The sequence below is a fragment of the Zingiber officinale genome, chromosome 5B (genome assembly GCF_018446385.1).
Source record: "Zingiber officinale cultivar Zhangliang chromosome 5B, Zo_v1.1, whole genome shotgun sequence".
NCBI lineage: Eukaryota > Viridiplantae > Streptophyta > Magnoliopsida > Zingiberales > Zingiberaceae > Zingiber > Zingiber officinale.
The window spans coordinates 29,523,594-29,536,290 of NC_055995.1; the positions used below are offsets into that span (position 1 = coordinate 29,523,594).

General features: G+C 38.2%; 1 protein-coding gene across 1 annotated transcript; it reads right to left on the bottom strand.

Moving 5' to 3' along the window:
* Positions 1–4,990: 4,990 nt before the first annotated feature.
* On the bottom strand, positions 4,991–12,085 carry LOC121986587. The gene is made up of 4 exons (XM_042540546.1): positions 11,967–12,085; positions 11,604–11,826; positions 11,271–11,515; positions 4,991–5,138 (listed from the first exon to the last, which is right to left on the bottom strand). Exons 1-4 carry the CDS (start codon positions 12,083–12,085, stop codon positions 4,991–4,993), a joined length of 735 nt encoding a protein of 244 aa, XP_042396480.1.
* Positions 12,086–12,697: the final 612 nt, after the last annotated feature.

The window sequence follows — 12,697 nt, forward strand, 5'->3', positions numbered from 1 at the left end:
GGAGCCTTGTCCATGAGAAGTGGGGGTCGGGCTCTGTTGGAAGTAGTATATTCAAATACATACACATTGATTTTAACTATCACCCAATCTTGACTTTGACTGCCACGTCAGCCAGCTTTCTTAACTTTGACATGATCCAAGGGTCCCACCTTATTCGCCCTATCACAGGCCTCCCCTTCAAGTCTAGTCGAAGGAGGTGTGAGTCTAATTTACTAGACAACCTATTGCATTGGTTGAATCGCTCCCGACCATAAAGTTGTACCATTGGGTCTGTCGCATAACATTGAGCGAGTAGCAATGGCGAGACCGAGCAAGCGACAATAATGGTGCCAAGCAAGTAGTGAAAATGATGTTGAGCGGGTGACGAATATGGAGAATGTCGTGCAAGGTCAATCTATGTGTATCGAATGAGCAGCAGTAATTGTGCCAATCGACTGGAGATATGCGAGTGCCAAGCGGGCCATGATATGTAAGGAATGCCAAGCAAGTGGTGATATGTGATGAGTGTCGAGCGAGTGGCAGTAACAGTGTCGAGTGAGCAATGAAAACAATGTCGAGTGAGTGACGAAAATGGAGAATGCCAAGTGAGGGAGATCTATGTGTGTCGAGCAAGTGGCGATTTGTGATGAGTGTCGATCGGCGGGAGATATGCAAGTGTTAAGTGTCGACCAAGCAGCGCTATGTGATGAGTGCCAGTCAGGTGGGACCCATGCCCAAGTGAATTAGGGTTGGGAGTCATGCTCAAGTGAATTGATGTTGGGAGTCATGCCCGATTATACCTTACAGTTGTGGTGAGGGTCTAGAAAAGCTGACCAGATGGTCATTGGGTGCATGAGTCATACACCTTTATAACTTGGTAAAGAGATGTAAGAATCTGGGAGATAGGTGCAAGGCAAGCTCGCTTATAACTCAACCGAACGACGTAAGAGTATGGGACATAGGCGCAAGAGAAAGCTCGTCTATAATTCGAATGAGCAACACAAGGGTTTAGGCCATAGGTGCGAGGGAAAGCTAACTTATAATTCAGCTGAGCGACATGAAAGTCTAGAATAGGTACAAGGGCATGCTCGCTTATAACTAGGTCGAGTGGCGTGTGAGTCTGGGACATAGGCGTGAGGGAAAGCTCGCTTATAACTTAGCCGAGCAAAAAAAGAGTCCAGGATAGGCACGAGGACATGCTCACTTATAATTCGATCGAGCGAAACGATAGTCTAGGATAGCCGACCGGATTATCGTTGGGCATGTGAACCATGCATGCTTATAATTCGTAATTGGGGTGAGAGTCTAGAACAACCGTGAGGGCATGCTCTCTTATAACTCGGCTGAGTGACATGAGAGTCTAGGATAGACGTGAGGGCATGCTTGCTTATAACTTGGTCAAGCAACATGAGAGTTTGGTGTAGTCGATCAGATGGTCATTAGGCGCGTAAGCCATGCATTCTTATAACTCACAACTAGGGGAAGAGTCTGGGATAGTTGACTAGAAGGTCGTTGGGTGCGTGAGCCATGCACACATATAACTCGCAGTTGGGGTGAGAGTTTGGGACAGGGACGAGGGCATGCACACTTATAACTTGGCTGAGTGGCACTAGAGTTTAAGACATAGGCGTGCGTGTAAGCTAGCTTACAACTCGACCGAGTGATACGAGAGTTTGGGAAAAGCATGAGAGTATGCTTGCTTATAACTTAACCAAGTGGCATGAGAGTCTTGGATAGCCGACCGGATGGTCGTTGGGTGCGTGAGTCATGCATGCTTATAACTCGTAGTTAGGGTGAGAGTCTAGGATAGGCACGAGGAAATGCTTGTTTATAACTCGGTCGAGTGGAACAAGAGTCTGGGACAGGTGCAAGGGCATGCTCACTTATAACTCGGTCGAATGACACGAGAATCTGGGACAGTCGATTTGATGGTCATTGGACACATGAGTCATGCACACTTATAACTCACAGCTAGGGTGAGAGTCTAGAACACCCAACCGGATGGACATTGGGTGTGTGAGCCATGCACGCTTATAACAAGCAGTTGGGGTGAGAGTCTGGGATAGCCGACCGGATGATCATTGGGCATGTGAGCCATGCATGCTTATAACTCACAGTTAGGGCGAGAGTCTTGGATAGTTGATCAGATAGTTGTTGTGTCACGCCCCCGAAGGAGTCCCTACCAAAAAATTTTGACAACATCTCCCCGGTACTGATGACAATCTGAGGCATAAATACATACAAAATATATCAGCCGCATACGACTGGAATATACACACAACCACGCAGTTAATGATGTAGCCCACATGGATGAAACATAGCATAACCACGCAGTTAATAACGCAGCCCACTCGGCTGAAACATAGCACAGCGAAAATCATAAAATAACGGACATGAAATGAACAAAACAACTAACTGCGAGCCGGCTCAGCTTGACACAACATCACCAAACCAAATACAAGATAGCACAAGACAAAACTCCAAGTCCACATCAAACTATTACAATGCCAAGATCACAAATCCAAAACAAAATAGCGTAAGAAATCGAAACCAGAAGATCGTCCTCGAATGTGATGTAGGACTGGCGAACGGGCCTCCAAGTGACTCTATAAATCCTTTACCTGCTACCTGGCGAAATAAATCAGTTTATGGGGTGGTGAGTACTAAGACTCAGCGGGTAATAGACAGATAGTGCATCAGTATAGTAAATAACTAGAGATACAAAGATATAAAGTCTTGTAGGGGTAATAACAGATACAACAATGATATCATAATAAGTGTCCATACCTGAAACCATATCCTAGGCTAGTAATAGACGGACAAGTGTAGCAAAGACCTACTACGGTACTGCTCATAACTACATAGATAACATGTGAGGTATATATATATTACCAATAAACAAATAAGTGTTTAAACTCATACCTCAGGTATATATCTCAACCTATGTGAGCATATCTGCATAAGTAAGCAACAGAAGCATAAATAAGTAATAGCAGCATAAGTAAGCAACAACACCATAAATAAGCAATGACAACATAAGTAAGTAACAACAGCATAAATAATAACAGCGTATGCACGGATGGTCACTCCCGCCCACCCCCCTGTACCATGACCCCTATATGGTCGAGAGGCCGGACAATGACAGACTGTACACCACTCCAGCTACCACTACTCTCGAGTGGCCGAGGGGACAGTTGCATAGTAGCTAACTAGCTACGTCTGCGATGGGTCCCTGTTGCTCGCAACTCCAACTATCACTACCCATGAGTGAGCGAGTGGGAGCACGTCAGGACAAGCGGCACGCTCCACCTACCACAACCCATGAGGGGTCGAGCGTGTGGCCCTGGCCAACGACCCTCTCAACCACAAGGGAGACATGGTCGCCGGCATGCATGCAATGACATGATGCGTAAAATGTAACCGTTATCATATATATATATAAATAGAAAACAAGTATTCTACATGAAGCCAGCATGATCAGTAAGGTGTGTAAATAACCACATTCAAGCAAGTAAGCATGGTATCTAATATCCATATATCCAATATCTAATATTTAGTATCTGGTATCCAATATCTAGTATCTAGTAACTAGTATCTAATATCTAATATCTAGTATCTGGTAACTGGTATCTACTAAATATCATAGATAATAACGAGAGATTGTATAGATATAAAAATGAGTAGCTCAAAGATCGAGTGGATAAGCTTCAAGCACAAGAAAAATATGAGTGGAGTCAAGATAAACACAGGAATTATCTGAAAATATAACTCATGCACTAAGATCAATGTACTAAAGAGATAAAGCAAGAAGCACCCGCCTTTATCTGTAGTCTGTGCTAAACAATCCTCACGTCAGAAATAATCATCCCGTAATCAGGGTCCTGCATACACATATTCAATTTAGCTACTCTAACAAGTATCATTCAGCTAAACTGAATATCAGGACCAAATAAATAAACATATTCCCTTTCCGATTAAGGAAACCCAAATTGAATCAATCCAAAGTGGTCATCTGAGCTCCAACTATTATAACCCAAGAACAATCTCAACTAATACCATCCATTTTTATCAACACCTCAATTACATGATTTACTAATGAAATCCAAATCTGTTAATTAATCCATTTATTGATAATGATCATACTATCACCATCAACAACTAATTAATCAACACAATACAGGAGATAATGTCCAATTCCATATAAACACATTCCAATACCTAACACATCTTTTCTTCACCATTTAAAACAACCTACTATAGAAATAACATCCACATTGTATTAATCTAAAATTAAATAAAACTCACCTCAATGTATGAACAACAAATCAAACGCATACACCCTAGCAAGAACACCCCATCAACCACTGATCCACAAATTCCAAACCCATACAATCTGATATCAAATCCATCAGAAATCTTGTAATCCAATTTTAAGCTTGCATTCAACAAACTTACCTCCAATCCAGATGCCCCCAACAACTTATTCGCTGCTGGAGAAGATTGTTGCCAGAGCTGATGGTCTCTACAAACCCTAGCAACAATCTTCTAAGCCACAGGGATCGCCACAGCTAGGGATCTACAATCCAGAACATCACTGATCCAGTGACAACCATGGTGACAATCAGACAGAAAAGGAAAACAAGAATCAACAGCAATAGTACCAGCACCTTATACCTTCCTGTGACCAAGAGGGTGGTAGTGTCGAGCAGAGTCTGGCACGATCGGACGATGGTGGATCGACCATAGAGCTCTACTGGAAAGGTGGCATCAAGTTGTCGGCTCTTGGCAAATTCTTGGTGTCCACGGCTAGGGCTGGGAAAGTGGTGGCCAGTGTCGGCAATCGAAATACGCGACGCTGGTGGATCAGGAGAGGAAAACACCCGGATAAACCTCCGCGAGCAGAGGAGAAGGCAGCTCAACCGATGGTGGACAGACCGCGCCAGCGCGATTAGAAATATGTGTCGATAAAGTCTCAGCGACAGATCTGCTACATCGTTGAGTGAATCTTTGCTCAAAGAAGACGACGGCGTTGCTCCGAGAAGCGACACTCGGGTGGCACTCGGAGGCTCTCAAGAATCGACGTCAGGGAGGGGCCATCGTCCTTCGAGCGGTGGTCGGCAACATCGCGAAGAGAAAAGGGGAGGAGGAGATCGGCAAAACTGGGGGAATGAAAGAATCGGGAGAAACAAAAAAAAACTAAGAGGAAAAAGGAATAAAAACCTAGGTATTCTAATTAAACCAATTAATCAGCTCCCACTTAATTTGAATATCCAAAGTAGGTCCCCACTTAACACAACTGATTCATCCTCTTAAAATAAGTCATAGAGACTCCGTTTTAATCTCGAAAAATTTCTAAAAATTTTTAAAAAATCTATTAAGGTTATTTCTCCGATAACACTTATTATTGAATTTGCAATATTTTATATTCTCCCCCACTAACAAAAATTTGATGTCCAAATTTACTATTCAACTCAGGGATCCTCATCTAAGGGTAACAACCAAACAACATACTCAAAAACTACTCCAACCAAGTATCATTAACAAATCTCCAACTGCAAGTGATGACTCTGTGGTTTATGAGCTCATCTTACTTTCGCTACTCCCACACTGCTACCTAACCAACTATGGATAAATCAACTACTTTCTAAAATCCATAATCCACTACCAATAGATCCTCCAACATCTGTATAGGGTGCTAGACTGTCCGTTAGTCTGAGGGTGAAAATCAATACTAAAGCGAAGCTCCGAACCCAAAGTCTGCTGTAATCTAGGTCAGAACTATGGTATGAAATCGCAGATCTCCATCCGATTCCAATACAACACTCAGAGATATACCATGAGGTCTAGTAATCTCTCTATAGTATAACCCCACTAATCGATCTAAAGAATCCATCCTACGGATCGATAGAAAAGAAGCAAATTTATCAATCAATCAACAATTACCCAAATCACATCATATCCTCTCCATGTCCTGGTTACTTCCATAATAAAGTTTATTGAGACATGCTCCAGTTCCATGCACACTTATAACTCACAGCTAGGGTGAGAGTCTAGAACACCCGACCGGATGGACATTAGGCGTGTGAGCCATGCACGCTTATAACAAGCAGTTGGGGTGAGAGTCTAGGAGAGCCGACTGGATGATCATTGGGCATGTGGGTCATGCATGCTTATAACTCACAGTTAGGGTGAGAGTCTAGGATAGCTGATCGGATAGTTGTTGAGTGTGTGAGCTATGCACGCTTATAACTCATAACTAGGGTGAGAGTTTGGGATAGCCGACCAAATGGTCATTGGGCGCTGAGCCATGAACACTTATAACTCATAGCTAGTGCGAGAGTCTGAGATAGTTGGGATAGTCGTTGGGCACGTGAGTCATGCACGCTTATAACTCGACAGAGCTGTGCGAGAGTTTGGATTTAAACTTGAAGATTAAAGACATGGTGTTGGAGACATGGTGTATGACCTGAATGCCTTGGAACTTGGAGGCACGGTGTATGACCCGAATGTCTTAGAACTTGGAGGCATGATGTTTGAGGCACAATATATGACCTGAATGGTTTGGAGTTTGGAGGTACGATATATGATCCGAATGCCTTGTTGCTTAGAGACATGGTGTATGATCCGAATACTATGGAGCTTGGAAGCACAGTATATGACCTGAATTCCTTGGAGCTTAGAGTCACGGTGTATGACCCAAATGCCTTGGAGCTTAGAGGCACAGTGTATGACTCGAATGCCATGGAGCTTGGAGGCACAGTTTATAATCCGAATGCCTTAGAGCTTGGAGGCATGGTCTTCGACTCGAATGCCTTTTCAATCGAAACATTCTGATTTACTAAAAATTGGATATATTTTGAATTGAACTTGTAAAGGTAAAGTTTCCAAACTTACCGTCCGAGTGAAGGAAACTGATTGAAGCTGAGGCGGTTGAAATATGCTGATCGCCACTACCAACTATGAGATGTTGACGAGTGCTTAGTTTGAGCGTCAGTTCTTCTTGCTCTATTCTAGAAGGGGACCCTCGAGAGGAGAGCGAGGGTAATCTTTTATTCGCTTCTCCTGACTCTGTTATTCAATGGAGCATCTTGGCATATTGTGTTAGGAAACATCGAGAGCTAGAGTGGGGTGAATAGCTTTGATCGCTTCGTCAATGATGATTTGTAGTGAATGTCTTGAAGTGAAGATTCGCCAATGCTAACACTTGGATTTTACTTGTCATCCACCTCCTTGAGGTGAATAATCTAAGGGTCCACTCTACTCAAAATCTTATTCACTATGAAATTACTCCTCAAAAATAAATTGGAGGCAGAGAAGCCTGGTATAAGCTCACAACAAGAATACAAAAAAATAAGTAAATACACAATATAATGAAAACCTTGCTTGATTGATCGCTTGTTGCTTGTAGATGCCTCTTGAAACTTGAAAAGTGCAGCAACACTTGCTCAAGAATTGGTGGAGAGTGTGTGTGAAGGATTCAACTTGAAATCTCCATGAGAACCCTTTTCTAGGGTTCTTCGATGCCTCCCAATCGATTAGGCACTCCTAATAGATTGTCACGTAGGATATGCTTGTTCAACCTATAGAACGACTATTTTTTCGAATCCTAACACTACAAGAAAAAAGTCTAACAACAACGGTTTTTCACCTTTGTCATAGCCCCTTTCGGACTGTTGTTAAATGCCGTGTTGTTAAAGAGGATGCCCAAAGACAACAGTTTTTAACCGTTGTCTTTGAAGACAAAGACAACAGTTTTACAATGGTAAAAAACTGTTGTCTTTTCATTCAACGACAACAGTTGTTCACCGTTGTCTTTGAGCGTATGCCTTTAATAATAGGCTCTTCAACAACAGTTTTTAACTGTCTATGACAACAGCTTAAAACCGTTGTCTTTTTTGCCAATGACAACGGTTTGACAACGGTTAAAAATCGTTGTCTTTTTAGCGAACAATGTTAATTAACATCAGTTTGACATATTTAAACTGATGTCTTTGGGTACAATATATAATATTTTGACAATAAATAAAAAACTTATTAATCTTTTCCTACTCAACAGTTTATAAAAAACATCATCATCCAGTGCAAATTTCATCCAGTGCAAATTTCATTGATAAAAAACCTACAATCCAAACATAATCAATATTTACAATGTAAATTTCATTAAAGTACCAAACATCATCATCCAAACATCATTAAAGTACCAAATATCAACATTCAAACATTACAAAAGTTTACAAAACTAAATAGTACCCATAACAATATATCACACATATATATAAAGTCCAAAATATCTTGTTTTGTTGGATCAAATCTTCTCTACCTGTGCATCTTCTAAACAGCCTGTACATCTTCTAAACACCATATCGATAACTGCAGCCTTTTCTGGTTTCTCCTCCCTCCTAGCTTCTCTTTTCTTCTCCTTTCTGGGTACGGGGTCATTATCTTTTCCCTGAGGTAAATAACATATGATTGCAAGTTAAGTCATTTCCCAGAAGTAAATGGCATAAAGATGATGATGACAAAGACGCTGTACACAATTGAATATGATAACAATACTTCTTTCTAGGCACAAACTAAAATTACTGCATAACTCACTTTCAGTTCAAGTTATCTACAAAATATCATTGATCAAGAACCTACAATCCAAACATCATCATCCAATCATCATTAAAGTACCAAACATCAACATCCAAACATCACCAAAGTTTACAAAAATAAATAGTACCCATAACAATATATCACACATATATATGCCAAAGTATATTGTTTTGTTGGATCAAATATTCTCTACTTGTGCAATTCCTGTGATTAAAGTACCAAAACTGGCTAAGTATATAACACCCTTTTACTTCCTGTGAAAATAAAAATCACATGATTTTAATCCAATTCAACAACAACAAGTCTAGCCAGTCTCCAGTATATATTTTTATCACCAACATTAGAGGTTGTAATATGTCAAGAGCTACTGGACCTTTACAGATAAAGAAAGTGTCGGTGAAACGATACTATGCAATCAATTAAGTTGCTTTGACATGTTTATACAAAGAGTTAAGTTTGCTTATTACACCAATATGCATATCAAGTGTGAAAGGATTTAACTGTGAAACTTGGTGAGCTTATAACTCAAAGTGGTCAAATTTTGATTGACTTAACGTGGCCAACATGGATGGATTGTGTTTGATAGCTCAAAAGTCCATGTACTAGCTCAAAGTGGTGAGCTAGTACATGGATATCAAGTGTGAAAGGATTTAACTGTGAAACTTGGTGAGCTTATAACTCAAAGTGGTCAAATTTTGATTGACTTAACGTGGCAAACATGGATGGATTGTGTTTGATAGCTCAAAAGTCCATGTACTAGCTCACACGGTGTGTGTGTGTGTATATATATATATAATGTAATCAAAATTGCATCCCAAACTATCATACACTGATAAAAGAAAAAAAAAATTATCTTATACACATAAGAAAAATCTCGTACAAAGATTGAATTTTAATATTTCAAAAAAATAATCAATATATTGAAATGATGAATGATACAAAGAAGTTATTATTCTCATGTATCTTTATTTTTATTGTTTTTAACAAAATATAAGTGAATATATACCACAAAACATAGGAGTTAAGAATTAAGACTAAGCATAAAGTTCAACCTAATTATTAAACAAGTTCCACATGTAAATATAAAAGTCACAAAATTGATAATAATAGTTACAGAATATTCGAATGTCAAAATGACAAATTAATATGTCATAATACTTATTTAGCAAGTTCACACAGATATAGTGAAAATTAAAGAAATGCACACTTATGATACAATAAGTAAATTTTGTTCCCATAGTAAGCTATTCTAAAGACATCATATATCGCCACAAGAACATATCACTTGAATATTATTATCAGCAAACTCCAATAGATATTTTTACCGCTTTTTTATGCATAGCATGTCCTTGAAGAACCAGACCCTTCTTGTGAATTGTGATAATTAATTGAATCGTCCAGATTGTCATTCAACAACAACAAGTCTAGCTTTAGAGTTTGCAAAGTATATAACAAAAACTGGCTAACAAGGTTTGTTATTTTATTCCTTGTGATATACTCTAAATTAAACTTCTCATACAGTATTTTCATATAGCAGATCCTAAAAAATAGAGGTTGGTTTCCTATGTTGAAACATTGCCAATTTGTTTCAATTTAACTGAATATTATCATTGTCAAATGCAATAAGATGAACTCATGTATATACCTATTCATAAATATGATCTTGTATGCATTCGGCTATCTCAGAGCGCACTTCATCAATTTCTTCTTGAGAGTACTCCGCTTTTGTGAACTGTGAACACACATAAATTATATGATCTTAAAGAATAAAATATAATTAATTGGAAAAAAAATAATAACTAAATAACTTCTAATTATTTGAGATGATAAAGATAATATTACTATCGATGGTAGTGTATCCCCCTCGATCATTGCAATTTTTTCAATAATTTGTCTCAAAAATCTCATCACGTAATAACCACATTGTTTCACATCTGGCTGCCTAGGAGTCTACGTTAAAGGCAATTCATATTGTTAATGATAAATATACACATACCTTGAATGATTGAAATAGAAGTACCCATACCTTGATTACTTCCCATTGTACATGCTTTCTTCCTTTCCTTCCATTGTTCGAATTAAACAATCTTAACTCCCTTCATATATACATTCAACATAGTTGATATATAAGTGTTTTATGACTAAATTAAATACATAATAAAAAGCATATATAAACTCACATTTCCACAACATATTTTCAATCTTCATCATGAATGCGATGACTTAAAGAATCCAAGAAGTAAACAATCTCCTTTTGAGGTTTAATGACAGGCAAATTCCAATGGAAACTACACACAAATACAAAATTAGTGCATACAATTCACTAAAATAGTCAATTGAAAATGATATTAAAGATGTTCATTACCTGTTGCAATTTGGCACCAAACCTAATTGATTAATTGATGCACCACTCATCCTATCTGCTAAAAAACTCGCCCTCTGGTTCAACCATTCAGTTTTACCTATTTTGTCTTGTGTGGTTTTTTGAAAGTTTAGGATGTTGTGCGGATTTACAAATTTAAATTTATCAATCTTATTTTCTTTTACCAACTTTTTATAAAGATGCCTGCCATTTGAAATAAAAAAAATCAGAACTACATTACATATTAAATATTGAACTAATAAAGTATGTGCTTCTTATATACTAAATTAAAAAAAGAACAAACAAAGTTTAAGGTAATTCGAAGACTTACCATATGTAAACAACCACACAATTTCCTGAAATTGGCTCCAAGTGATACAAAGAACTAATGTCCTCAAGATGCAAGTTCAGTTCATAATCATCTTGAAATACCTCATGATCTAAAAAAATTGACAATTTCCTTCCATTCTCAAGAGAACACTTACAATAACAATACACCATGCGCAATGATCTTGGCACACTTGATGACAAAGTCTGGTTATTTTCTACATGAGCCATTTTCTTCATTTGACGCTTCTAATAATTGTAATTGTAAACTTTTTAGATAGGTGCAATACTAAATAGTTTCACAGATATTTACTTTGAAATATTATCTTAGATGTACCTTTTGTCGTAGCATTAGCAGGTGTTTTGGCCAAGCCACATGGGTTCCAACAGCATCACCAATAGTTTCACATTCATTGGGAATCAGAACTAGCAAACATGTTGATTTTTGCATTGCTTCATCGATGGATACACGCATACAATTCTTGGGTAACGGAACATCATGGAGAGAGTGATTAACTCCATTGACCTCAATAACTGTTCCATATGCAACAATGTCTGTGCTAGAATCCAATGTCAAAATAACTGATTTACCCTAAAAGATAAAGAGTTGTGTCATTGAATTATACTAACTCTTTATTTTAATAATAAAAATAACCACAACTTATATACCTGTAAAACAACTTCTTTATCCAAAACTTACATTTTGACATCATTGAACTCTTCATAACTGGGGAAAGTCTTATCGGTGTTCAGTTTATTGTCATTTTGTTGAGGTAACTTTACCGAGCAACTTCCTTTGTCATCAATGTCACTGCCCATGCACCCTTTTTGTAGACAATTGCTTCAAGTTTTTGAATGAGTGTATCTTGTTCTTGAATTAATTTTCTAGCCTCCACCAATTCTCTCTTTTGCTCAATCATTAGCTCTCTATCAACATCGTCAGTCTTCCATCTACTAACATTAAAGAACAATGTTGGAGTGATATGACCTCCAACAGCTCTCACACGTCCACTATGTTCTCTTGAATTGAGTGCTTTGGTAAGAATATCTTCTTTTGTCCCATTAATTTCGAGTGTACCCTCACGCTTCTGTTGTATATAATCATCCTGTCATCTAAATAAAAAAAATTACTTTAAAAGGTTTCATTGAAATACAATAATTGTTTTTACTCTAAACTTTTCACAATCTTGTCTATTGTTTGTTTCAACTCTTGGCCATCAAATTTCCCTTCTTTATTAACCCTTCCTTTCTTCCAAATAATTGTAACACCCACGAATTTCTTAAGCTAAGTATGTGAAGATTTTCTCTTAGAATAAAAAATAAAAAAATAAAAAAATAAGATAGAACCAAAATATATAAAAGAAAAGGAATCGGTCAAGGATTGAACCTTGAACCTTTTAAGCTAAGGATTATGGAATTACCACTAGACCA

Excerpts from the sequence above, each read along its gene's own strand:
- LOC121986587 (XM_042540546.1), bottom strand. The coding sequence starts at position 12,085 with ATGGGCAGTGACATTGATGACAAAGGAAGTTGCTCGGTAAAGTTACCT. Across the intron at positions 11,516-11,603 it reads TGCTAATGCTACGACAAAAG|AAGCGTCAAATGAAGAAAAT; the intron begins GTACATCTAAGA and ends TACAATTATTAG. Across the intron at positions 5,139-11,270 it reads TGTGTGGTTGTTTACATATG|TTTTGCCGATCTCCTCCTCC; the intron begins GTAAGTCTTCGA and ends TCATTCCCCCAG.